The sequence below is a fragment of the Microtus pennsylvanicus genome, chromosome X (assembly GCF_037038515.1).
Source record: "Microtus pennsylvanicus isolate mMicPen1 chromosome X, mMicPen1.hap1, whole genome shotgun sequence".
NCBI classification, from domain to species: Eukaryota; Metazoa; Chordata; class Mammalia; order Rodentia; family Cricetidae; genus Microtus; species Microtus pennsylvanicus.
Window position 1 is genome coordinate 117,030,406 of NC_134601.1, and position 27,695 is coordinate 117,058,100.

At 35.5% G+C, this 27,695-nt stretch overlaps 1 protein-coding gene across 6 annotated transcripts in view; it reads left to right on the forward strand.

The window, feature by feature from the left end:
- Scml2 (Scm polycomb group protein like 2) overlaps positions 1 to 27,695 on the forward strand; it is a 157,775-nt gene that overhangs the window by 107,171 nt on the left and 22,909 nt on the right. For 3 of the 6 annotated variants that reach the window (XM_075958084.1, XM_075958085.1, XM_075958090.1), the window contains exons 19-30: positions 943 to 1,026; positions 6,103 to 6,183; positions 10,415 to 10,495; positions 14,914 to 14,997; positions 17,036 to 17,119; positions 18,702 to 18,788; positions 20,132 to 20,215; positions 23,359 to 23,442; positions 23,921 to 24,004; positions 25,501 to 25,584; positions 26,842 to 26,925; positions 27,200 to 27,283. In XM_075958084.1, coding sequence (XP_075814199.1) covers positions 943 to 1,026; positions 6,103 to 6,183; positions 10,415 to 10,495; positions 14,914 to 14,997; positions 17,036 to 17,119; positions 18,702 to 18,788; positions 20,132 to 20,215; positions 23,359 to 23,442; positions 23,921 to 24,004; positions 25,501 to 25,584; positions 26,842 to 26,925; positions 27,200 to 27,283 — 1,005 coding nt within the window. The remainder of the gene's footprint in view (positions 1 to 942; positions 1,027 to 6,102; positions 6,184 to 10,414; positions 10,496 to 14,913; positions 14,998 to 17,035; positions 17,120 to 18,701; positions 18,789 to 20,131; positions 20,216 to 23,358; positions 23,443 to 23,920; positions 24,005 to 25,500; positions 25,585 to 26,841; positions 26,926 to 27,199; positions 27,284 to 27,695) is intronic. The other 3 variants (XM_075958088.1, XM_075958086.1, XM_075958089.1) reach the window with 3 other exon arrangements.

Sequence of the window (27,695 nt, forward strand, 5' to 3'; positions counted from 1 at the left end):
CCTTGAAATCTTACTGTCAAATTTTAGAGAATAACCAATAGCATTACCAGTGGCTTGTAGAATATTAGGGTGGACACAGAGACACTGTTGTCTTGAAGATATAAGAGATCAAGAAATTGCCAAGAATAATCATTTCAGGGTATAAGCTGGAATCTTTTTTGATGATGTCAATGGGTTGAGGCATCACTGGTATGGTCCTGGTTAACAAGAAAAAGTAATGTAACATTATTAGAATTACTTAAATTTGAACCTGGGGTGTAAGTAAGGTAGTTGTTAAGAATGAAATAAGAAGAGTCTAGTATATAGAGTTCAAATTAGTTGTAGATGAAGTATAGAGTTTTGGTGGCAGTTATCTGATCTTATAATTGCCCTAGTAACTGAGGATAGATTATATCCCTTTTGATGAGTAGAAGTAGAATAAAAATGCTACAAAAAGATGGGAGAGCTTTTATGAATTTATGAATACTTTTGAACACAGAAGTAGTAAAACTGTAGATTGTTTTAAGTTATAAATCCCATAAAATGAGAATAGTTAATCTTTGAACACAGTTGTATTAGGGTGTGTGTATGTATTTGTGTGTGTGCGTGTGTGTTTCATAGCTCTCCTTATTTATAATTGGTACATTTTGCTATATAAAATTCTTTTTATCTGATAACCAAATTGTAAAAGTGTTGATGCTGAAATATCTCTTCTTTTAAAAGTGTGAACATTGACACAAAGAACATGACAGGTGCTCTTAACACAAAGCATTGAAATTGTCTAAATTAGATTACCAGATAACTAAAAGCTGTGTATCATGTAAGCATGATAGTAGCCTTTCCACGACAACATTATAAGAGAGACTGGATTTTATTATAGAAAGTATTGACATCCATATCTGAGAATAATATGTTTTAACTTTAAATTTACACCTTTTTTTTTCATTTTATATCTCAACAAAGCTGGGAAAAAACCCAAGGGCAGAGGATTCACCAAACCCGGGAAAGATGAAGCCAGACCTGGAAAAGATAACCAAGCAACTCCAGGTGATTGTTTTTCTATTTTGATTTGAAAGTTAATTCCTCTATGTTGAATAGTGGTGCAGTATTTCAGAAGGAAAGACTTTTCTGTCTTAAAGAAACAAATACAGAAAATAACTCAATGATTAGAAATTTTCACTGTTCGTTCTAATAAACGCCTTCTCTTTGAAGAATTAGACTAAAATAAAATGAAGGGCCTTCATTTTAGATAATGAAACTAGTTCTTGATGATATCAAATTGTATTGTATATAAAACTTTCATTTTTGTGGCATTTTGGGTTAAAATTTTTTTCTGTATTTAATGCTTTTATTTATTCTTTGAAAATCTTATACAATTCAATTTGATCTTATTTTTTTCCATCCCCTAACTCATCTCAAACTATCTTCTACCACCCTGTCCTTTAAACTTCATGTTCTTTCTCTCTCTTAAAAATAATGAAAAGCACATAAAAAAAATTGGGCGTCTCACTTGTCTTAGCCAACTATTCCTGAACATTTGGCCTGCCTTAGAGTATGGTTGATATACCTACCTAGTGTTATTACATTGGAGAAAACTGATTTTCTCTTTCCCAACAGCTATAAACTGTGAATCAATTTGCTAGGACTGGGACTTTGTGCCCACTTCCCCTCATCCATGCTAAGAATTTGTCAGGTTTGAGCTTATACTCATCTTGTACATTCTGTTACAGTCTTTCTGGTTTCATGTGGTTGTCTACTCAGTTGTTTCTGAAAAAAAAATATTTTCTGGTGGAAGTCCTTTTCCACTTCTGGCTGGAATCTTTTTGCCTCCCATTCCACATAGAACCCTGAGCCTTGAGGGGAACAGTGTGATACAAATATCTCATTTGAGGTACAGCACTCCAAAGTCTCTTACTCTCTGCAGGTTGTTCAGCTGTTGGTCCCTGTATTGATTACCATATACTGCAAGAAACTTCTCTGAAGAGGATTAAGAATTATCGTGATCAATGTTCATAATATGTTTTAGTGGTCGCTTTATTACTGTGTCCATTTAGCAGAGTCATAGGAGTGGGATTTTCACTAAGTCTTATGATCTTATCTACATTAACAGTGTCAACTATAGATTCCATCTCATGAAATGGGCCCTAATTTCTATAAAAAAGGGTTGGTTTTCTCTATAAAAGTCGCATCACCATTGCACCAGTGTATGGTGCCAGGAGGTTGTTATAATAAGTCACAGGATTAGTAGATGAATCAGGCTGATGATTACTTTTCTTCTCTGAGAGTGTGTATAGCAATGTTTACCACTGTAAGTCATAGCCATTAGTGCTGAAGCTTCCATTTGAATAGCAGCTAGGTTTCTCCATGCTCTATAACAGAAGTATTTGGTTTGTTCAGTAAATTAAAACTATCTTGAGATTCTTGCCATCAAGTTGATGAGGGTAATTAATAGTTTTGTCTGTGGCCTATAATATTAGGAGTGGGTTCTCTGGAACATCTTTGTCTAACACCTCAAAAAGTGAGAGATGGCTCAGAGGTTAAGAGCATTGCCTGCTCTTCCAAAGGTCCTGAGTTCAATTCCCAGCAACCACATGGTAGCTCACAACCATCTGTAATGAGGTCTGGTGCCCTCTTCTGGCCTTCAGGCGTACACGCAGGAAGAATATTGTATACATAATAAGTAAATAAATAATTAAAAAAAAAGTGGTAACCCATTTCTTGCTTTAGCGGGGATTTTTGGTAATACGTGTTTTCTAGTTAGTTTCCCTCTGTTACATGCAGATTTCACTTAAACTTTTCTATATGCATGTATGAATGTGTATATGTTTCAGGAAGCTTCTAATATAGTAGTTTCCTTATGGATTTTTTGAGAGGCTTTACTGTTAGATATTCCTCCCCACCTTCCTAACTCTGATCTTTACTCCTACAACCTTTAATCTATATAGTTTTGAAATTTAGCCTACTTGATTAATCTTACAAATGTGCCTATGTCCACTCAGTTTGTTGCAGATTATCTTCATTACTTATAGATGTGCTATGCAACTGGTGATTCCTCCTGAAGGAGATGAGATATGGCACTCAGTCCATGTCTAGCCTTCTACACTCACCATCTTCAGGCCCATATCTTCTTTTCCCTGCCTGGGACCAGTGGCCTATTGAGTTTTAAATTTTGATTTAATATGTTTTCTTTGCCTAAATAATTTATTTGGAATCACTATTTTCACTTTTCTATGCAAGGTGCTAAGTTTCTTATCTGCTTACTGAACTGACTGCTTGAATTTGGGGTCATTAGTCATCCTTAAAACTGGACTTTTGAATTCTTTATCCCAAATTTTTACCATTTCCGTGTCTTTGAATTTCATTGTGGAGGAGTTAGGAACTTAATAAAATGACATGTTTCTTTTAATCATCTGTCTGCATGTTTGTTTTTACACTTACATGCAGGTATCTTCAGAGGACAAAACAGGATATTGGAACCTTTGAGCTGTAGTTACAGGCAGTTGTGAACCATTTGATTCAAGTGTTGGAAATAAATTCTGGTCCTTGTAAAGGCAGCATCTTGTGCTCTTAACTGCTAAACCATCTCTTTAGTCCCCAGGAATGTTTTAAGATAGTGTGATAGAATAGTTAAGGTCAATCACAGAAACAGATGTTAATCTTTATATAAAGTGGAAGGTTGAGTCATTTGCTGAATGGACCAGAGAAAGATAGAGGTAGTAACTTAAGCAGAAGAAAACACTAGATCATGAGAATATACTTAAAAATCAATTACAAGAGTGACTCCTCCTTGTAGAGGAGTGTGGAATTTTCATAAAGCCCATGAAATTGTAACACAAGATTGTTTTTTATATTAATTGGCTTCATTTATTTATTTATATTTTGCATACTAACCACAGTTTCCCTCTCTCTTCTTCCATTCCTTCCCCCCCCCACCTCCCTTTTACCTTTCCCATCCACTCCTTTCTCTGCCTCCATTCAGATGGGATAAGGCCTCTAGTGGGAATCAATAAAACATGGTATATCAAGTTGAGGCAGGACCAAGCTCCTCCCCCCTTCATCAAGGCATCTCACCATAGGGAATAGGTTCTAAAGAGCCAGTTCATGCTTCAGGAACAGGTCCTGGTCCCCCAGCTAGGGGCCCCACAAAAGACCAAGCTACACAACTGTCACCCAGATGCAGAGGGTCTTAAGTTGGTCCCCATGCCAGCTCCCTAGCTGTCCATCCAGAGTCTGTGAGCTCCCACATGCTCAGGTTTGCTGTCTCTGTGGGTTTCCCTATCATGATCTTGACCTTCCTGCTTGTTTGTATAATCCCTCTACCCCTCCTTCAACTGGACTCCTGGAGCTCGGCCTAGTGCTGTAGGTCTTTGCATCTACTTCCATCAGGTACTCAATGAAGTCTCTATGATGCCGATTAGGGTAGTCACCAATCTAATTATAGGGGAAGGCCAGTTCAGGCACCCTCTTCACTATTGCTAGGAGTCTTATCTCTGCTCATCCTTGTGAGTTCTTAGGAATTTCCCTGGCACCAAGTTTTTCCCTAACGCCATAATGGCCCACTCTATGAAGATAACTCTCTCATTACTCTTACCTCTTCGTCCTGTCCTCAACTTGACCATCCTGATCCCTCATGTTCCCATTTCCACATCATTGGTTTTATTCTTAATAGCAAGCACACAAATATGTTTATGTGACAGACTGTATATGGCCTTTAGAATGTTTACTATTTACAAATGTCTAGCTCTTTACAAAAAAAGATTGCTGATCACTTTTCTGTTGATTCTGCTAGAGGAAGTGATGACAAATGACATGGAGGTGAGAACTGATAGCCCAGAAGCATTGAAGGAAGGGATACTTCATTTAAAAAGTATTGGTGGAGGTAGACAGTTGAGTGCAAGTTGTGTCAGAAGTAGAGCAAATCCTGAAGGAACATAAATATAGCTGGGCCCTAACATCTTCCTCGGGGGAGGGAGTGAGAAGGCACTGCATTAATGACTCAGACACTGGGAATCAGGTAGAAGGCATATAGCAGACTCATTTATTTAGCAATGTGGAAAACTTTATATACCCTCCCAGCACCCAGGCATTCTGATCTGTTATCATTGTGTGGTTGCCCCTTATTGGCTAGGCATGAACAGGACCTCTGAAAGCACCTGTTGCTATGCCATCAGGAAGCATTGTCTGGTCACCCCTCCTTGGCTAAGCACAGTCAGGACCTCTGACAGTGACTGTTGCTAGCCCCTCAGGCCTACTCCAAGTTGACTCATCTCTCAGCCTTGTAGGCCTTTTCTTCCTGCCCCTAATGACTTGAATAAAAATAGAGGGAACTGTGGCTAAACTTGGCAGTGCAAGTAAAACACTCTCATTAGTCTGAAACTAAAGATAGCAAGTAAAGGAGTTGAAGGTGGACAAAGGGACATGGTTGTCTTGGGAATAGAAGATTCAGAAATTGCCAAGAATAACAAAAGGGCCACTGGAATCTTTAGTGATAATGTCAGTGTGATGAAGTATCAGTGGTCTGATCCTGGTGAAAAATCCTGATATTGATGACAGGGAGTGTGAGTAATATTACTAGAATTCTTTTAAAATAGGAGTTTTCAACATGAAATATAAGGTAGTTTGTAAAAATAAATGAGTATAGTCAAGTTTATTTAAGTGAATTAGTTGTAAATGGGGAGGTAAAGTTATGACCACAGTTAAATGGTCATATTTTTCCTGGTAGCTGAAGACAGATATGTGTGTGTCTTTCATATCTCTACTTGTAAATAATTGTTAGTTGAAGTCAGTATTTTTTTGCTATGTAAAATTCATTTATCTTATAACTAAATTTCAAAGTCATTGATATTCTGTGTGTGTGTGTGTGTGTGTGTGTGTGTGTGTGTGTGTGTGTGTGTGTGTGTGTGTGTGTGTCCTGTGAACATAGACACATATAACCTGGCAAGTAATCTTTACATAAAATACTAAAGTTTTTTGAATTAGATTACCAGGCTGCATGTCACAAGAGCATGGTTGTAGCCTTTTCATGTTATATGAAGCTTTATTATTTGGCATTCCTACAGGAACATAATGAGTTCTATTTGTAAATATACATCATTTTATTTTTTATTTCATACCTCAACAAAGCTGGGAAAAAACCCAAGGGCAGAGGAATCACCAAAACTTGGGAAGAAGCCAGACCAGGGAAAGATGTCCAAGCAGCCCCAGGTGATTGCTTTGGTTTTTTATAAAGATTTGCAAAATAATGCCTCTATATTTAATATTCTGTTTTAAGAAAACAAATGCAGAAAGTAGCTCAATAATTAACTGCTAGTAATTTTCATCATGCTAGTCTAATGTATATGGTTGTTCTAAGAGAAGCTTCCTTTTGGAGAATTAGACAGTTCCTTGATTATATGAAAATCTACTGTATGAGAAACTTCAATTTTGTACTTTTGTTTGAAAATATTTTTTTTCTTTATTTAATTCTTTTATTAATTGTTGAAGATTTTCATGCTGTTTATTTTGATCATATTCTTTTCCCTGTCCCACCTCCTCCAAAATTGTTCTTCATGTCCCTGTCCTCCAATTTCATGGTCTTTCTATTTCTTAAAAAAAATGAAAAACACATACAAATGGGAGAGTGATTTGTGTTACCCAGCTACTTCTGAATATGTGGCCTGCTGTGGAATGTGGTTGACATAACCAATGTTACTCCATTGAAAAGAAATGATTTTTCCTTTCTCAGAAACTATCAATTATTGAATAGTTCTGCATTTTATATCCACTCCCCTCCTCCATGCTGGAATTTTGTTTGGCTTGAACTTGTAAAGACATGGACATTCTGTTTGTTTTTCTTTTTGAGTTCCTTTGTGCACCTGCTATTTTGTGTTTGGGAAGCACTGTATCATCTAAGTTCTTTTCCACCTCTGCCTAAAATATATCTGCCTACTCTTCCACATCAGTAGCTGAGCCTTGAGTGGAGAGGGCTGTGTTATAGAAATCCCATTTAGAGTTGAGCGCTCCAAAGTATCTCATTCTCTGTGGATTGTTGGGTTGTAGGTCTGTTTCTTAATTAACATCCACTGCAAGAAGCTTTTCTGAAAAGAATTGGGTGTTGTAGTAATCAGTGAGTATAACAGTAAGTCATTAGGAGTTATCTTATTACATTATCCCTTTATCACAGAACCTGTCTAGTCTCAGGTTCTTGATATCATCAACAGTGTCAGATATTGGCTCTATCTTATGGAGTAGTCCTTAAATCCATTTAAAACATGGTTGGAAACTCTCATAACATTGCGTTAGCGTTATGCTATTCAGCATGTCTTCTGGTCATGTGGTTATTATAGCTCACAAACTTTACAAAAATTTGTGGTATGCTCAGAAACTAAAAATACTTTGAGATTCTTGCCATCAAGTTTTAGAATGTAATCAGTAGCATTGGCAATGTCCTGTAGCAGTGGTTCTCAACCTTCATACTGTGTGATTCTTTAGTATAGTTTCTCATGTTGTAGTGACCCCAACCATAAAATTATCTCATTGCTACTTCATAACTGTTATTTTGCTACTGTTATGAATTGTAATGTAAGTATCTGATGTGCAAGATATCTGATATGCAACTCCTTTGTGGGTCATGACACAGATTGAGAACCACTGACCTATAGTGTTAGGGGTAAAGCATTTTGGCCAACATTTACAACTCATTGCTGGCACAGGGTTTTTTTTTTTAATTTTATAACATGTCTTGTCTGTTTGTGATGGCTTCCTTCCAGTACACAGACACTTCATGTAAAATGTTTTTATATGTGTATATGTTTAATATTCAGGACCTAGAAGGGTTCCTTAAGGCTTTTTTGAAATGCTTTTCACTTTATATGTCCCTCCCCAAATTCCTTCCTCTATTCTTTGCTCCTATCCCCAGTTCCCTTCAATCCATATATTTTTTTGTTTGTTTCTTTGGTCTGTAGAATAAATCATTAAGGGTCTGCTTATGACCATTTGATTTGTAGTTGGTTTTCTTCATTATTCATAGACTAATTATTCATTATTCATGTGATGTACAACTGGGGATTCCTATTGAAAGAGATGAGGTACGATACTCAAATCCCTGCCAGGCCTTCCATACTCAGGACCTTCAAACCCATATCTCCTTTCCTAGGGCCTGTGCTTCACAGAATTTTAAATCTTGATTTATTAAAATTTTCCTTGCTTAGATCTTTTTTCATAATTTCTGTCTATTGAATTTTGTATGCAAGTTGCTGAATTTCTGATCTTAGCCCTGAACTCCCTGTATTTGTTTGTTCAGTTGAGAACAATTCGAAGTCATTAATTGCCATGCACCACACCCCTGTGTCTGCGCTCTGTGCGCTGGCACCCAGTTCGCAAGCTTTGGGCAAGGGGGCTGGAGGTTAAAATACACAGACACACACAGACAGAGAGACAGCTACAATGCCCCCTTTATTGTGTTCAGGGGCAGATTATATAGAGATAGCCACGCCCCAGCCAAACCCACCAGAAACCACTCTCCTGCCATCAGGAACTCCTGAAGGTCTCGTGCTCAGAGCAGCTGTAGGCACTCAGATCAGGGGAAAACAAGTTGTTTACAAGAAATTCAGGATCTGTGGTCTCACTGCTCCCAACAATTAATCATTTTTAAAGCTGGACTTTTGAATTCATTGTCCACAATTTTTGCTATTTTAGCATCATATTTAGACATGGAAGATTTATTTTTAATTGAGCTGTATTTATTTTTATATATGCATTTCATTGTCATAAGAGGATAGGAGAGTATTGTTTCTCTGGAAGTAGCACTACAGGCAGTTTTGAGCCACTTGATGTAGATATTGGAAATGAACTGTGGTCCTCTGGAAGGGTAACCACAAGCACTCTTAATAATTGTCCACCTCTGCAGCCCTAAGGAATGTTTTAAGATGGTGTAGCGGTATAGTTAAGGTCATTCACAAAGACAAATTTTAGTCTTCATATAAAGTAGAAGGTTGAATGCTTTGCTGAATGGAGCAGAGAGAGCTAGAAGTAGGAACTTAAGCAAAAGGAAACATGTAGCCTCGATATATACTTAAAAGTCAAGTAAAACAATGACTTCTCCATAGAAATTAGGTTGGACTTTACATAGAATCATATACAGCCTATGTAGTATATGTGATGAAATTGATTTTTATGTTCTTTGAATAGTTTTTAGCAGTCAAAGAATATGTGAAAGATACCATATGTGATCATCAGAATGTGTACTGTTTAGCCCTTTACAGAACTAGATTGCTAATCTGTATACTGTTGCTTATTATTGAAGGAAGTAAATGAGTGTGTGACTTAGTCAGGAGCTGACTTACTGCTTAGGGGTACAAAGGGGTACTTCATTTAGAAGTATTGGTGGAGGTGGACAGTTGAGGACAAGTTGTATCAGGATTAGAGAAAACCAGAAGAAATCTAAGAGAACTATGGATAAACTTTGCAATGAGTGTGTAAAACACGATCATTTGAAAACTAAAGGTACTGAGTAAAGGAGTCGAAGGTAGACAAAAAAACACTGTAGTCTTGGAGATAGATCCAGAAAATTGTCTAGAATAACCAGTTCAGGGCCTTAGCTGGAACTTTTAATGATGATGTCAATGTGATGAGGTGTAGGTGGTCTGGTCCAGGTCAACATCCTGAAACTGATGGCAGGAAGACAATGTAAAAAAGAATAATGTAAGTAATATTACTAGATGTTTTTTGTTTTGTTTTGTTAAACTGGAAGTTTTAAACCTAGAGTGTAAGCTAGTTGCTAAGAATAAAATGGGTCTGGTGCATATAGGTGTATTGGTTTGTAAATAATGGATACATTTATAATGCCACTTAAATGATCTTAATTTACACTCGCAACAGAGGATAGACTCTGTCCTTTTTTGGTGAGTAGTAGAAGTGGAAGAAAAAGGCTGGAGAAAGATGAGATATTTGTTATCCCATGTCTTGTTCATGCATACTCTTGTGGTATTTGGGCAATGAAAAAAACAAAGCAGTAGACTGTTTCAACTTAAAAAATAAAGCCCTCAAAATGTTAGTATTTGGGCATGTGTGTGCATGTACATGCATGTGTGTCTCATATCTACCTACAAAGCATTTTAAATTATACTTAGTAATATTTGCTATGTAAAATTAATTTTTATTAATAACCTAAATTTGTAGGCATTGATACTGATATTTATTTTTTAACTATAAAACACTTACAAAAATAACCAGGTAGTTATCTTTACAGAAAATATAAAATAATCTAAACTGAGCTACCAGAAAATTAGATGCTGTGTATTATATGATCATGATATCCTTTTTATGACAACATTGTAGGAAGAGAATCTATATTTTATGATAAGAAGCTTTATTGTTTGGCATACATACAGGAACATAATTAATTCTAGCTGTAAATATCAATCATTTTTGTTTTTTATTTCATACCTCAACAAAGCTGGGAAAAAGCCCAAGGGCAGAGGATTCACCAAACCTTGGGAAGAAGCCAGACCAGGGAAAGATGTCCAAGCAGCCCCAGGTGATTGCTTTGGTTTTGTATAAAGATTTGCAAGATTATTCCTCCATATTTAAGAATGTTGTAGTATTTCAGAAGGAAAGACTTCTTTCTGTTTTAAGAAAAAAATGTAAGCCAGGCTGTGGTGGCACGTGCTTTAATCCCAGCAATTGGGAGGAAGAAACAGGCAGATCTCAGTGAGTTTAAGGCCAGCCTGGTCTATAAGGCAAGTTCCAGTACAGCCAGGACTTTTACACAGAGAAACCCTGTCTTGAAAAAATAAAAAAAAAAAACAAAGAAGAAGAAGAAAAGAAAAAAAGAGAAAGAAAAGAAAAAGAAAAAAATAAAAGCAGAAAGTAGCCAAATGATAAACTGTTAGAAATTTTCACTGTGCTAGTTCAAATTTGCTGGTTGTTTTCATAGAAGCTTTTTTTTTTCTATTTTGTGGTGGTGGTGAAGATTAGACTAGTCCTTAATTATATGAAATTTTAATGTATGTTAAACTTTGCTTATGGTGCATCTTTGCTTAAAAGTATTTTCCTTTGTTTAATGCTTGTATTCCTTTTTTGAAAATTTCATGAAATTTACTTTGATCATATTCTTTTTCCTCCCCAATTTTCAAATTATGCTCCACATCCTTATTTGCCCACTTCATTTTTTTTCTCTTGAAAAGAAATGAAGCTCTCCCAACACACACACAATAGGAGTCTGCTTTGTGTTAACTGACTACTGAACATGTGGCCTGCCTTGTTATGTGGTTGATATACTCAATATTACTCCATTGAAGAAAACTGATTTTCCCTTTTCTAGCAGTTATGAGTTCTTGGCTAGGGCTGGGAATTATGATCATTTCCTCTCCTCCATGCTGCTGATACGTGAGGCTTGAGTTTATACAAGACATGTGCATTCTGTTAGTCTTTCTGTGTCCTTATGTTCATGTGTTGTTTCTGAAAAATGTTATTTGGGAGAAGTGCTTTACTACCCCTGCCTAGAATCTTTCTGCCTGCTTTTTTACATCGTTTTCTGAGCATTGAGGGGAAGGATGTGATAAAGACATCCTCTTTAAGGTTGGGCTCTCCAAAATCTTTCATTCTCTGATTGTTGTTCAGTTGTAGGTCTCTTTGCTAATTACAATCCACTTTAAAAAACTTCTCTGATGATGTCTGAGTGATAAATTAATTAATGAGTATAGCAATATGTCATTAGGAGTTGTTTTATTGCTGTGCCCATTTAGAAGAACCTTGGTAATAGGATTTCTCCTTTGAAATGTGACCTCTTGTCACAGGTTCTTGGACTCATTAACAGTATCAGGTATAAGTTACATCTCATGGAGTGGACATTAAATTCAATCAAAAGGTACTTTGTTAGCCCTATAATATTTGTGCTATTATTGCACCAGTAGGCATGTCTTAGAGAAAGCTGGTTTTTGTAGTTCACAGAGATAATAGACCTGTCTTTTGGTTACTTTTCTTCTGTGGTAATGTTTATAGCACTGCTTAGGAATATGAACCATAGGGAATAGGACTAAGGCTTCCTGTTAAGCATCAGCTACATTTTTCATTGGGGCATGACATACATCTATGGTGTGTTCAACAGATTAAAACTAACTTAAGATTCTTGGTGTTATGGTATAGAATTTAACCAAGAAGTCTTAAGCCTGAAGTGGACAGTAGTTGTTTAAAATGAAATAAGATGAAGCTGGTTGTAAATAGGTGAACTAGTTATAAATGAGAGGGAGTTATAGTGGCAGTAAAAGGATGTTACATTTGCCATGTATAGACTGCTCCCCCTTATTTTAGTGATAAACTGATTGGCCCATTAGCTCAGGCTTCTTATTAACTCTTACAACTTATATTAGCCCATTATTCTAGTATATGTTAGCCACATGGCTTGGTTCCTTTTTCAGCGAGGCAGTCACATCTTGCTTCCTCTGTGGCTGGGTAAAGGACTGCATCCTCTTCCCATAATTCCCCTGTTTTCATCAACCCACCTCAACTTCCTGTCTGGTTGTCCTGCTTATACTTCCTGCCTGGCTACTGGCCAGTCAGTGTTTATTTAAAATATAATTGATAGAATATAGATGATTTTCCCACACCACTTCCCCCTCTTTTTAAAAAATAAGAACTCTGAATCTAATATTCTTTGATTAGCTTTTGTCCTGACCATTATCCATAACAACTTATAATCAACATTCTAAACAAAGGAAAATATTCATAGTCCATTTTTGGGAATGAGGGTGTAGTTTTCCAGTCTTCTTCCTGCTTGTTGGGGGTGCTGATAATCTTATGGGGACCTAATGAAATTTTAAAATTATGATCAAGTAATGACTGGAGTATCCTGTGAAGCTTCATCATCTCTGGCAGCAGTCTTGACTGTGTTCTAGATGTAGAACTCAGACATCTGGGTGATCTGTTCCTTCTGGAGATTTCTCAGGTGGTCTTCCTTGATCAAACTTGATTTTTCTTAACTCAGAATGAATCCACAGCTTCTCATTTCTTGCAGAAACAAAAGCAAAACCTCTTCTCCAAAGTAACATACCTTTTGACTTCAATTTTGAAGTCAAGGTATTTTCTAAATATTTATGTTTTATTAATCCAGCAGCATTTATATTTAAATGTCTTTTAGCAATTCAAAGACAGGATAATAATATAAAGTATCCAGACTCTCTGTGTCTTTTTCATCTTTACATGGCCTTATTTTAACCTCTATTTCTTTTATTTTTACTTTTAATTTTTGGCTTTTTGAGACAGGTTCTCTGTGTATCTTTGGCTGTCCTGGAACTCCCTCTGTAGACCAGGCTGTTTTTGAACTCACAAAGATCTGCCTGCCTCTGCCTGCCAAGCGTTGGGATTAAAGGTGTGTGCCACCACTCCCAACTACTCTCTTTTTTTATTTTAAGGACTTTAACCTTTTTCTTTTCTCGCCCAAGCCTGTATATAGTTTTTAAACACACTGTAAACCATTTACAGGTTTTCTTTGAATCTATCTTTACTGTATCTCTCTTTCTGACCACATGAGTCTTTAATATGCAAAGCAATATGGAAAGGATTAAAGCCGTGACTTTGATGGCTGGATCCAGCCCATTCCTTAGCTTTCTGAGATTCATGCCTCATGGTAGAGGTACGGCGGGAGCCGTGTTTATTGTCACAACTCTATGGCATTTCAAGGTCCCTGCCACCAAGCAAGCTCCAGCAGTCTGTTCACAAACCACACTCAAATGCTCTGTAGCTGGACCTCTTGTCTGAAAGAGTCAGATTTTGGCACTGGCAGGATGGCCCAGAAAGCCGGCATTTTAAAATAGAGTGGCTTTATTCCTGCTATGGATGAAAACCAAAAAAGCATTTGGTCAGCTTTTCATCAACACCATTTAAGTGTTTCGTGGCAGGACCTCTTAAAAGAACTGCAAGGTTTTGCAGCTAATACTGAGTCAGGAAGCCTTTCTTAAATGAGAGTGCTTGCCTCTAGCAAGCAGAGCCCACTAGAGAAAATGTTGCTATTAATAAGCCATGCTTTACTCTTATTTTTTGTCTAGTATTACTTTTTAAGCTCCCTCAGGCTTTATGTGGATGCAGTTGTTCACACGTTGGGCACCATTCTGTTGTCAGGATTTCTGTCCTGCCCAGTTCCCACAGTCATTAAGTCCTAAAGAAATCACACAGAGGTCTACATTAGTTATAAACCGATTGGCCCATTAGCTCAGGCTTCTTATTAACTTTTATATCTTATATTAGCCCATTATTCTAGTATATGTTAGCCACATGGCTTGGTACCTTTTTCAGCGAGGCAGTCACATCTTGCTTCCTCTACAGCTGGGTAAAGGACTCGGCTGCTCCCTTTTTGGTGAAAAGTAAAAGTAGGATGCCAAAGCTGCAGAAAAATTTGATACTTGTTATCACAAGTTTATTGTATGCATATTATATCATCTTTAAGTATGGAAAAAGTAAAGCAGTAGTAGTCAGTCTGATTACTCTTTAACTTTGTAAAGTAAAACACTCCAAGTAAATGTAGTTGAGCTTTGAATATGTTTATAATTTCATCTCTCTCCCTCAAAAGCTTGTTTATTTAGAAATAGTAGATTTTAGTATATAAACATTATTAAGTTGTTAAGGTGTTGATACTGAACTATCTCATTTGTTTATTTGGTATTTATCTATCTATCTATCTATTTATTTATTGCTGGTAACATAATCAAAATTAGCCTGGCAATCAGTCTTCATCCAAAGTATTAAAATGGCCTAAATTGGGGTGCCAGGTAGCTGGAAGCTGCATATGACATGAGCATTTTCTGAAGCTGTATAGCATCTGAGTCTTTTTAAGACAACACTGTCTTAGAGAGTATACATTATGAGTAGAACCTTTATAATTTGCCATACCTATTCAATATAATGTGTTCTAGCTTTAAATGTACGTAAATTTGTCTTTCATTTTATAACATAACAAAGTTGAGAGTAAACCAAAGAGCAAGAGAGTCACCAAACCTTGGAAAGAACAGGCCACTCCTTTTGAAGATGAAGCAGAAGCCCCAGGTGATTGTGTTGCTTTATCTGTCTGTATTGACTTACAAGGTGATTCTTGTATATTGAGTGAATAATGATGTAGTGTTTTCAGAAGGAAAGACTTTTTCATTTTAAGAAAAAAAAATTTAGCCGGGCATTGATGGTGTACACCTTTAATCCCTGTATTCAGGAGGTAGGGGCAGGCGGATCTCTGTGAGTTCAAGGCCAGCCTGGTCTACAAAGTGAATTCCAGGACTGCTAGGACTATTAAACAGAGAAACCCTGTCTCAAAAAAAATTTTTTAAAGAAAACAAATTTTAAAAGTAAAAATGATAATTTTATAGAATTATCACTGTAATAATTCAAATTAGATAATTATTCTAAGAAATTCATCCTTTTGAGAATTAAATGGTTTTCTGATTATAAACTATTTTGGTTTTTAAAAAAGAAAACTCTTTGTTGCAATTATAATTTAAGTCTAACCTTTCTCCCTTCCTTTAACATCTCTCCAAACTCTACCATATACCTTTCCTGCTCTCCAAATTCATGACCTCTTTTCTCACTAATTCTCACATACTAATGCATGTAATATACCGCATGCATATGTGTGTGTATATAAATATATAAAATGTATTTCTAAATATAACGTGTCCAGTCTGTATAATGCTACTTGTATGTATGTTTCCAGGGCTGGCTTTTTGGCACCAGACAAATAATTGTTGTGCTTTTCCTTGAGGAAGGCCACTTCTCCAGTTTCCAGCTTTCCTTGGTTGCTGATAGTTCACTGTATAGGGTTGGCACATTGTGGACTTTTCTCTTTCCAGTTTGGCATATGAATAGTATGATCTGTAGGTGTAAAGGCAAATATTTATAGATTTTTGTTAGAAATTATGCTGGTTTAGCAAATTAGTGGTTGTAGATTCTCCTCCAATAACCATCACTTCACTAGCACAGAGGTTTTAGGTGGGTTTCAAATAGCAGGCATAGTCTCCCTCTTGTTGAGTTGTAGATTTTACGTCCAAGTAAAGTGCTATTGGTTACTGCCAAGGTATATGTACCACTAATACATCTTTAGGTTATCATGTCATGATGGGCATTATGACATATCAAATGATCAATAGGATAGCCTTTTCATGACTGTACTGTAGTAGAAATTTTTTTGGCATACATACTAAATGGAACATAATACCTTCTCGCTTTAAGTGGACATATTTTTTATTTTTATTTCATACCTCAATAACACTGAGAAAAATTATGTGTATTGATTTACAACCTGACTCCTGCATATTCAATAATGGTATAATGTTTTCAGTATAGAGTTGCAGTCTGGTGGACTTTTCTCTGTCCAGTTTGCATACATATCACTTTTGTTCAGCTCTTGTTTAGGCAATCATGTTGATGAAACTTTATGGGTACTGTTTTTTATATTACTGAATGACACAGTCTTACAGCAAGCTCCCCTATATTCTGACCTATCAAATCTTTCTACTGCCTCTTGGACAGTGTTCCCTGAGCCTTTCCTAAGGTGCAGGAGTATTTTGTAGATGGATTCATTGTAATTGAGCTCCATGTCTCTGGATTTTGAAAGGTTGTGGATATTTGTAGTGATGTTTGTGATTTGCAAAGAGACGTTGCCCTGATGAAGAGTACAGACTACTATTGTCTTAGGATATGAGGACAAATGTTTATGAATTATTGCTAGGGATTACCTTGTTTAGTAAATCAGTGCTTGTAGATTCTTTTCTAATAATCATTTCACCAAGCACAGAGTTTTTACTGGCTTTCTGGTGCCAGGCATTCTCGCCCTTCTTGTTTAACGAGTCTTAAGTTCAACTAAAGAGCTGTTGATTACAAAGAAGGTATGCATGCCACTGCTCTATACCTAGAGTTGTCATACCATGAAGGGCATTGTTACATTTCAAGTGAGCTTGATGGTAGCCTTCTTTAGAATGTATGCATTACCATTAGAAGTTTTATTATTTGGCAAACATAGTGGATTAAACAAAATGTGTTCGTTCTAGCTCTCAATGTACATGATATTTATGTTTCATTTTATACTTCAATAAAGCTAAGAAAAAGCCCAGGGGCAAGACAGTCACCAAACCACGGAAAGACCAAACCGAACTTTTTGAGTATGAAGAAGCAGCCCCAGGTGATTGTTCTGTTTTTACTATATTGATTCATATAATGTTTGCCATATATTTAATAATGATATAATGATTTTAGGAGGCAAGACTGTTTTTACCTTTAAATAAACAAATATAAGTACCAAATGATAAATTTATAGGAATTTTCAATGTGATAAGTCAAAATTGTTTCTTAGTATAAGAAATTCATTCTTTTGGAGAATTATATTGTTTCTTGAATACAGATTCTTTTAATATTTTCAAGAAGTATCTCATATTTATTGAGATTATCATTTAATTGCAACCTTTCTCCATACCCATTCCTCCCTTGAAAACCTCCCATTTTAACCACCTTCTCTATGCCATAATTCATGACCTCTTTTTTACAGTAATTCTTAGGGATTGTATTTTAGAACGTCTCTGTGTACACAAACAAACACACATATTCATAAATATAACCTGCTCATTCTGTATAATAATACCTGTATATATGGTTTCTTGGCTGGCTTTTTGGTCCCAGTGATTTAATCTATTCTTTCTGGGTATTCCCACACCTCCTGTTGATTGTTTCCTTCAGTTTTCTATCATCCTTTGAGTAGGGTTGAAGCCTCATGGACTTTTATCTGTCTAGTTTATATTTGTATTGGTGCTGCTCTTGTTCATCTCATATTTGGACAGTGATGTTTGTCAGGTTTTATATTTGTTTCTCCTGATATTACTAAGAGACACAGTCGTAGAGCAAATTAACTCACCCTCTGCTCTGATGAACTTTTAGGCCCTTCTTGGATAGTGTTCCCTGAGCCTTATCTTAGGTGCAGGCGTGTTCTGTAGATGTATCCACTCTGATTGTGCTCCACTACTCACTCTCTGCTTTGATTGATTGTGGATTTCTGTAAGGGTCTTGGATTTTTCCAAACCAGAGTTTTCTTGATGAGGAGGAGTAAGGCCATTCTTATCTTTGGGTATAAGAACAATGTTTAGAGATTGTTGTTAGGAATTATGCTGTATTAGTAAGTTAGTGGTTGTAGATTTCTTCTTAATCATTATTTTACCAGCATAGAGTTTTTAGCCGGGTTTTTATTACCAGGCATGCTCTCCCTCTTGTTGCAAGTTAAAGTACTATTGATTACAAAGAAGGTATGTGTTCTGCTTCTACATTCTTTGATTTATCATGCCATGATAGGCATTGTGGTAGTAGCCTTTTTTACTGTAATGCTATATTAGAGCATATGCTTTAGTATTGGAAGATTATTATTTAGAAACCATAGTGGATTAAACATAACATGTTCTAGCTTTATTTTTTTATTGTGGAAGAATGTAGCATTTTCCCTCTCTTTATGCATCACGTCACTGAATGCTTTTTTATCAGAGTTCCTTTCAACCAGTATATCATGTCTGGACTTTAACAAAAAGTTACATGACCTACTACACATCTGGAAGATATGTAAGCATTATAACAAACTAAAAAATTCACTAGACTAGCATAAATGTTAAATACTTTCTAAGTCTCTGGCAGGCCCAACTGGTAAGGAATTTTTTTCATCAGTTACTAGATGTTCTAGTTTTAAATGTACATAATCTTTGTTTTTCATTTCATACCTCAATAAGCCAAGAAAAAACCCAAGGCCAAGACGGTAACCAAACCATGGAAAGACCAAGCTGGACATTTTGAGTATGAAGAACCAGCAGCCCCAGGTGATTGCTTTTTGTTTTGTTCTTATCTATATTGATTCATATGATGTTTGCCAAATATTGAATAATGGTGTAATGTTTTTAGAAGGCAAGAGTGTTTTTCACTTTTAAGTAATCAAATATAAGTAACACAGTGATAAATTCATAGAAATTTTCACTGTGATAATTTAAATTTGTCTCAGTATAATAAGTTCATCCTTTTGGAGAATTAGATTGCTTCTTGATTACAGAATGTTTTCATGAAGAAGTATCATTTTTATGAGATTATCATTTAATTGCAACCTTTCTCCACATGCTTTCTTCCATTCAAAACCTCCAATTTCAACCACCTTCTCTGTGCCATAATTTTTGGCCTCTTTTCACAATAATTCTTAGTGATTGTATTTAAAAACGTCTATGTGTACACACACACACACACACACATGTTCATAAATGTAACCTCTTCAAATCTGTATAATAATACCTATATATATATTTTTTTTCCATGACTGGCTTGTTGACACCAGGCAGTGATTCAGTATTTTCTTCATTGGGTAGTTCCAACTTTCTTTTTATGAGTTTCCTTCAGTTTTCTATTGTCTTTTGTGTAGGGTTTAATCCTCATGGACTATTCACTGTCCAGTTTGTGTATGTATTGATGCCATTCTTGTTCAGCTGATGTGTGGACAGGGATGTTTGTGAGGTCTTATGTGTGTTTTTCTGATATTGCTAGGAGATACAGTGTTAGAGTAAATTCCTTCATGCTCTGGCTCTGATGATCTTTCAACCCTCTCTTGCATAGTGTTCCCTGAGCTTTATCTTATGTGCAGGAGTGTTCCATAGATGTAGCCATTCTGATTGGTTTCCACCACTTTCTGCTTTGATTGCTTGTGAATTTCTGTAATAGCCTCTTGCTGTTTGATTTAAGTTTTCCTGATAAAGTGTAAGGCAACAGTTATCTTCAGGTATAAAAATAATGTTTATAGATTTTTGTTACGGATTATGCTTTTACTAAGTTAATGGTTGTAAATTCTTCTCCAATAATCATCATTTGAAAAGCACACAGTTTTGGGCTGGGTTTCCATTACCAGGCTAACCCTCTTGTTGAGCAAGTTAAGTCCAGTTAAGAGTTCTAAATTACAAAGAAAGTACGTGTGGCACTGCTGTATACTTAGAGCTGTCATGCCATGATGGGCATTGATATACATCACATGAGCATAATGGTAGCCTTCTCAATAACAAGGCAATAGTAGATCATATACAGTAGTATTAGAAGCTTTATTAATTGGAAAAGTAGTGCATTAAACATAATGTATTCTAGCTTTCAGTGTATATAATCTTTGTTTTTGTTTCATACCTCAATAAAGCTACGAAAAAACACAAGGGCAAAAAAGTCACCAAACCATGGACAGACCAAGCTGGACTTTTTGAATATGAAGAAGCAGGTCCAGGTGATTGCTTTGTTTTGCTTTGTTTTTATCTATATTTATTCACATGATATTTTCTGTGTATTGAATAATGGTGTGATGTTTTAGAAGGCAAGACTTCTTAACTTTTAAATAAACAAGTGTAAGTACCACGATGATAAATTCATAGGAATTTTCACTTTGATAAGTCAAATTTTCTCTTGTTATAATAAGTTCATCATTTTGAAGAATTAGATTGCTTCTGATTACAGATTCTTTTCATGTTTTCAAGGAGACTGTTCTCATTGTTTGTGAAATTATCACTAATTTTCATCCTATTGCCTTACCCTTTCTTCCCTCCAAAATCTTCTGTTTCAACCACCAACTCTATGCCAAAATTCATGGTCTCTTTTCACACTGTTAGTGCTTGCATTGATAAAAACTCTGTATACACACACACACACACACACACACACACACACACACACACACAGAGAGAGAGAGAGAGAGAGAGAGAGAGAGAGAGACAGAGACAGAGACAGAGAGAGACAGAGAGAGAGAGGGGGAGACAGAGAGAGAGAGAGAGAGAGAGAGAGAGAGAGAGAGAGAGAGAGAGAGAGAGAGAGAGAGAGAGAGATTCAAAAAATAGTCTGCTCCATCTATATACTAATACTAATACCTGTATATATATGTTTTCATGACTGGCTCTCTGGTACCAGACTCTGAATTAGTATATTCTTCCCTGGGTATTGCCACCTCTCCTATTCTCAGTTTTCCTTCACTTTGAGTAGGCTTGAAGCCTCATGGACTATTCTCTGTCCAGTTTGTGTATGTATTGGTGCCATTCTTGTTCAGCTAATGTGTGGACAGGGATGTTTGTGAGGTTCTATGTGTTCTTCTCCTCATATTTGCAGGAAATTTAGTCTAGGGCAAATTCCCTCACCTTCTGACTCTGATGATCTTTCAGCCCCTAAGTTAGGGAGTGTTCTTTGAGCCTTATGTTATGTGCAGCAGAGTTCTGTAGATATATTCATTCTGACTGGGCTCTGCCACTCTCTGGTTTGATTGGCTGTAGAATTCTGTAATAGTCTCTGGCTGTTCCAACCCAAAGTTTTCTTGATGAAGAGTAAATACGACAATTATCTTCAGGTCTAAGAACAATGTTTATAGATTATTGTTAAGGATTATGCTGTATTAGTAAGTTAGTAGTTGTAGATTTCCTCACCAATAACCATCATTTGATCAGCACAGGGTTTTTAGCTAGGTTTCCATTACCAATCATGCTCTTCCTCTTGTTGAGGGAGTCTTAAGTCCAATTAAGGGTTTCTGTCTACAAAGAAGATAATGTGCTCTAATGCTGCATACTTTGAGTTATCATGCCCTGATGAGCATTGTTACAAATTACGTAAGCATGATGGCTGCCTTCTTTAGGAAAAGGATATGTCAGAGCATATGCTTTAATATTGGAAACTTTATTGTTTTAGAAAACATAGTAGATTAAACATAATGTATCATAGCTTTCAATGTACATAGTCATCATTTTTCATTTCATATCTAAATAAAGCTGAGAAAAAAATCAAGGGCAAAGCATCACCAAACCATGGAAAGACCAAACCGGACTTCTTGAATATGAAGGAGCAGCCCCAGATGTTTGCTTTGTTTTGATCTACATTGATTCATATCATGTTTGCCAGATAGTGAATAATTGTGTAATGTTTTTAGAAGACAAGACTGTTTTTCATTTTAGAGATAATAAGTATAAGTACCACAGTGATGAATTCATAAAAATTTTCACTGTGATATACCAAATCTTTCTCTTAGTATAATAAATTCATCTTTTCAGAGTATTAGACTCCTTGATTACAGATTCATTTCATGTTTTCAATGAGATTGATCTCATTTTTTATGAAATTATCATTTAATTTCAACATTTCTCCATACCCTTTCCTCCATGCAGAACCTCGTATTTCAACCCTCTCTTTATGCCAAAATCATGGCCTCTTTTCATACTAATTGTTAATAATTGTATTTAAGAATGTCTATATAAAAAAAACAATGTCTATATAAATCTGGGCAGTAGTGGTGCACACCTTTAATCTCAGCACTTGGGAGGAGGCAGAGGTAGGCAGATCTCTGTGAGTTCAAAGCCAGCCTTGTTTATAAGAGCTAGTTCCAGGGCAGGCTCCAAAGCTACAGAGAAACCCTGTCTCGAAAAACCAACCAACCAAACAACAGCGAAACAAAAAACAAAAACAGGAATGTTTATATAAATGCACACATACTCACACACACTCCTAAATATAACTTGTGCAGTCTGTATAATAATATATGTTTTATGGCTGGGTTTTTGAAACCATATAGTAATTTAGTATATTCTATCCTAGGAATTCCCACATCTTCTTTTGTCCATTTCCTTCAGTTTTCTATTGTGTTTTGAATAGGGTTGAAGCCATATGTCTAGATTGTATAGGTATTGGTGCCATTCTTGTTGAACTTAGGTTTGAGCAGTGATGTTTGTCAGGTTTTATGTGTGTTTCTCCTGATATTACTAGGAGACACAGCCGTAGAGCATATTCCCTCACTCCCTGACTCTGATGATCTTTCAGTCCCCCTCTTGGGTTGTGTTCCCCGGGCCTTATCTTATTTATGTACAGGTGTGTTCTGTAGATGGGTCCACTCTGATTGTGCTTCACCACTCTCTGATTTGATTGTTTGTGGATTTGTGTAATAGCCCCTTGCCATTTGAAACCAAAGTTTTCCTGATAAAGAATAAAAACTACAGTTATCTTCAGGTATAAGAACAATATAGATTGTTGTTAGAGATTATGCTGTTTTAGTATATTAGTGGTTGTAGATTCTTCTCCAATAAACATAATTTCACCAGCACCAAATTTTTAGTTGGATTTCCTTTACAGGCAATCTCTCCCTCTTGTCGAGGAATCTTAAGTCCAATTAAGATCTTCTGGTTACAAAGAAGTCTGTGTTCCGATGCTGCATATTTAAGAGTTGTCATGCTATAATGGGCACTGTTACATATCACAGGATCATGATGGTAGCCCAATACAAGGCTGTATTAGAGCATATGTATTAGTATTGGAAGCTTTATTATTTAGAAATCATGTATTAAACATAATGTGTTTTAGATTCATTATACATAATCTTTGTTTTTGTTTCATACCTCAATAAAGCTGAGAAAAAACGCAAGGGCAAAAAAGTCACCAAACCATGGAAAGACCAAACTGGACTTTTTGAAGATGAAGAAGCAGGTCCAGGTGATTGCTTTGCTTTGTTTTGCTTTAAATCTATATTGACTTTATGGTCTCTAGCTATTGCAAACCAAGGTTTCCTTGATGAAGACTAAAGACTACAGTTATCTTCAAGTATAAGAACAAGGTTTTAGGTTGTTGTTAGGGAATATGCTATTTTAGTAAGTTAGTACTTGTAGATTTCTTCTTAATCATTTGATTAGCACAGTCTTTTTAGCTGGGTTTTCATTACCAGGCATGCTCTCTCTCTCTTGATCACAAAGAAAGTACATGTTCCACAGCTGCATGCTTGTTATCATGCCATGATGGACATTGTTACATGTAGCATGAGCATGTTGGTAGACTTCTTCATGACAGAGTTATATTAGAGCATATGTATTAGTATTGGAAGCTTTACTATTTGGAAAACATAGTGGATTAAACATAACATGTTCTAGCTTTAAATATACTTAATCGTTGTGTTTCATTTTGTATCTCAATAAAGCTAAGAAAAAACGCAAGGGCAAGACAGTCACCAAAACATCGAAAGACCAAGCTGGACTTTTTGAATACGAAGAACCTGCCCCAGGTGATTGTTTTTAATACATATACATACACATTTTGTATATGTATATTTTATAAATATAAATCATACACAAAGTAATTATAATATATATGAATAAATATTTAAATATATTTAACCACATTGTGAACATAAATATAATGTCATTATATATCATGACCATACACCCATACACATAAACATAGTAGTTATATAATGTATATACATAAACACAAACCTATATTTATATATAATTACTATATGTATTCAGAAGGTGTTTGCCATATATTGCATAGAGTAATGTTTTTAAAAGGATTTTTTTTTACTTTTTGTAAAAAAATAAAATTATCACAATAATAAATTCATAGAAATTTTTACTGTAAATGGTCAGATTGGTTATAAGTTCATCCTTTTTGAGAATTAGATTGTATCCTGATTATAATTTTCTTCATGTTTTCAAAGAGAAAATTCTCTTTTATTTTGAAATTATAGTTTCATTTCAACCTTTCTCCCTACCTGATCCTCCTCCAAATTTCCTGTATACCCTCCGTTCTCTCTGCCAAATATATGGCCTTTTCCCTCACTTACGGTTTAGTGCTTGCATTCAAGAATATCTACATACATGTATAGCCCTGAATATAACTTGTTTAGTCTATTTAATAATACCTGTATTTTTGTTTTCGTGGCTATCTTTTTCTATCTGAGAGTGAATTAGTATGTTCTTCCCTGGGGATTCCCACCTCTCCCATATCTTCCATTTTCTGTAGTTCTTTTGTTTAGGATTTAGGCCTCATGGGCTTTTTCTCTGTTCAGTTTTTATATGTATTGTTGTCATTCTTGTTCAACTCATGTTTGATAGTAATTTCTCCTGCTATTGCTAGAAGATGCAGTCTTAAACTCCCTCACCCTGTGGCTCTTAAGATCTTTCTACACTCTCTTGAGCAGCCTTCCCTGAGCAGTACCTTATGTGCAGGATTGTTCTGTAGATATCCATTCTGATTGATCTCTTCCACTGTTTGCTTTTATTGGTTGTGGTTTTCTATGATGGTCTCTGTCTGTTGCAAACAAAAGTTCCCTTAATAAAGAGTAAAGAATACAGTTATCTTAAGGCATAATAAAACTGTTTATAGATTACTGTTAGGGATTATGCTGTTTTAGTAATTGAGTTGTTGTAGATTCTTCTCTGATAACCATTATTTGACAAGCCCAGAGTTTTTAGCTGGGTTTCTATTACCAGACATGTACTCTCTCTTGTTTAACGAGTCTTATTTCCAAGTAAAGTGCTGTTGGTTATAGAGAAAATATGTGTTCCACAGCTGCATACTTAGAGTTATCATGCTGTGATGTGCATTGTTACACATGACGTGAGCCTGATGGTAGGCTTCTTTAATGACAAGGCAATATTAGAACATGTGCTTTAGTATTAGAAGCTTTGCTATTTGGAAAACATAGTGGATTGAACATAATGTGTTGTACCTTTAAATGTGCATAATTTTTGTTTTTATTTTCATATTTCAATAAAGGTGAGAAAAAACGCAAGGGCAAAACAGTCATCAAACCTCAGAAAGACCAAGCTGGAATTTTTGAATATGAAGAAGCTGTTCCAGGTGATTGCTTTGGTTTTTTTTGATGATTTTTAATCTATATTATCATGTCTGCAATATATTGAATGATGGTGTAATGTTTTTAGAAGGAAAATCTGCTTTTTACTTTTAGGAAAACAAGTATAAGAAGTAGCATGATAAAAAATTCATAGAAATTTTGAGTATGATAAGTCAAATTTGTCTTCTATTATAGTAAGTTCATCACTTTGAAAGATTAGTTTTTTCCTGATTATAGTTTTTTTATGTTTTAAGAGAGAACATTTTCTTTTTTGAGTTAATAATTAAACTCTGACCTTTCTCCTTTCCCCCCTTTTCCCCAAACCTCCCATATATGGCTTCATCTCTCTGACAAATGTGTGGCCTCCTCTTTTATTAATTGTTAATGCTTGCATTCAAAAATATCTATGTATACATACTGTCCTGAACATAACTTGTTCTGTCTGTATAATAGTAACTGTATTCTGTTTTTATGGCTGACTTTTTCACACCAGATTGTGTGCTTCTTTCTGGTGTTTCCCATCTCTCCTGTTCCCCATTTTCTTCAGTTTTCTATAGTTCTTTTCTATGTGGTTGAGGCTTCATGAGCTATTTCTGTATATTAATGTCATTCTTACTCATCTCATGTATGAGCAGTAATGTTCATGATTTTCTGTGTATTTCTCCTGATATTACTAGGAGATACAGCTTTAGAGAGAACTCCTCACCCTCTGGCTCTTTACAGTCTTTCTACCTCCTTTTTGGCAATGTGCAGAAATATTCTGTAAATGTATCCATTCTGATTGGACTCCACCACTCTTTGTTTTAATTAGTTTTGGTTTATTGTAATGGTCTCTGTCTATGGCAAACAAGATTTCTTGATGAAGAATGAAGACTACTGTGGGTATGAAGACAAATGTTTGTAGATAGTTTTTGGGGACTATGCTGTTCGGTTAAATTAGTGGGTGCATATTATCCTCCAATAACCATCAGTTCTCTAGCACAGAATTTTTAGCTGGGTTTCCAGTACCAGTCATGGTTTCCCTCGTGTTGAGTGGATCTTAAGTCCAAGTAAAGAGTATTTGGTTACTGCCAAGGTATGCATGCCACTCCTGTACAACTGTGCCATGTTGTGCATTGTTAAATTTCATGTGAGTATGATGGTAGCATTTCATGACTATTCTGCATTAGAATCTTTTATTGTTTAGCATGCACACTAGAATGTAATGTGTCCCAGCTTTAAGTATACATAATAGTTGCTTTTCATTTCATAACTCAACAAAGCTGAGAAAAAACACAAGGGCAGGCCAGTCACCAAACCTCGGAAAGATGAAGCAAGTCATTTTGAAAATGAAGAAGCAGCCCGAGGTGATTGCTTTGTTTTTTTTTTTAATCCATATTGAGTCACAAGATGTTTGCCACGTATTGAATAATGGTACAATGTTTTTAGAAGACAAAACTGTTTTTCACTTTTAAGGAAACAAGTAAAAGTCCCACAAAGATAAATTCATAGAAATTTCCACTGTGATAAGATTTGTGACTATGGTGCATTAGATGCTTTATTATTTAACATGCAGACTGGAACATAATGTGTTCCAGCTTTAAAGGTACATAATTTTTTTTATTTCATATCTCAATGAAGGTAAGAAAAAACGCAAAGACAAAAGAGTCAGTAAATTTTGGGAAGACCAAGCCAAACTTTTGGAAGATGAAGAAGCAATTCCAGGTAACTGATTTGCCTTATTTTTTTCTATATTTATTTACAATATGCTTCCTCAATATTAAATAATAGCATATTTCCAGAAGGAAATACAGTTTTTTTAAAGAAATCTAGTACAAGAAATAGCACAATGATAAATTTGTATCATTTTCAATGTGCTAAATCAAATTTTTGTTGGTTAGTCTAATAAATTTATCTTCTTTAGATAATTAAATTGTTTCCTGATTATAATAATCTAATGCATCTAAAATTTCATTTGACTGACATTCTTGTTTAATCAGTGTCTTATTTTTAATAATTTTATTCATTGTTAAAAATTTTATGCCTTATATTTTGATCTTATTGTGTACCTTCTGACTTGAATAAGATGAGATTTTAAGTGTTTTCCTGCTGCTTACAGATGTTGAATGTATTTTTT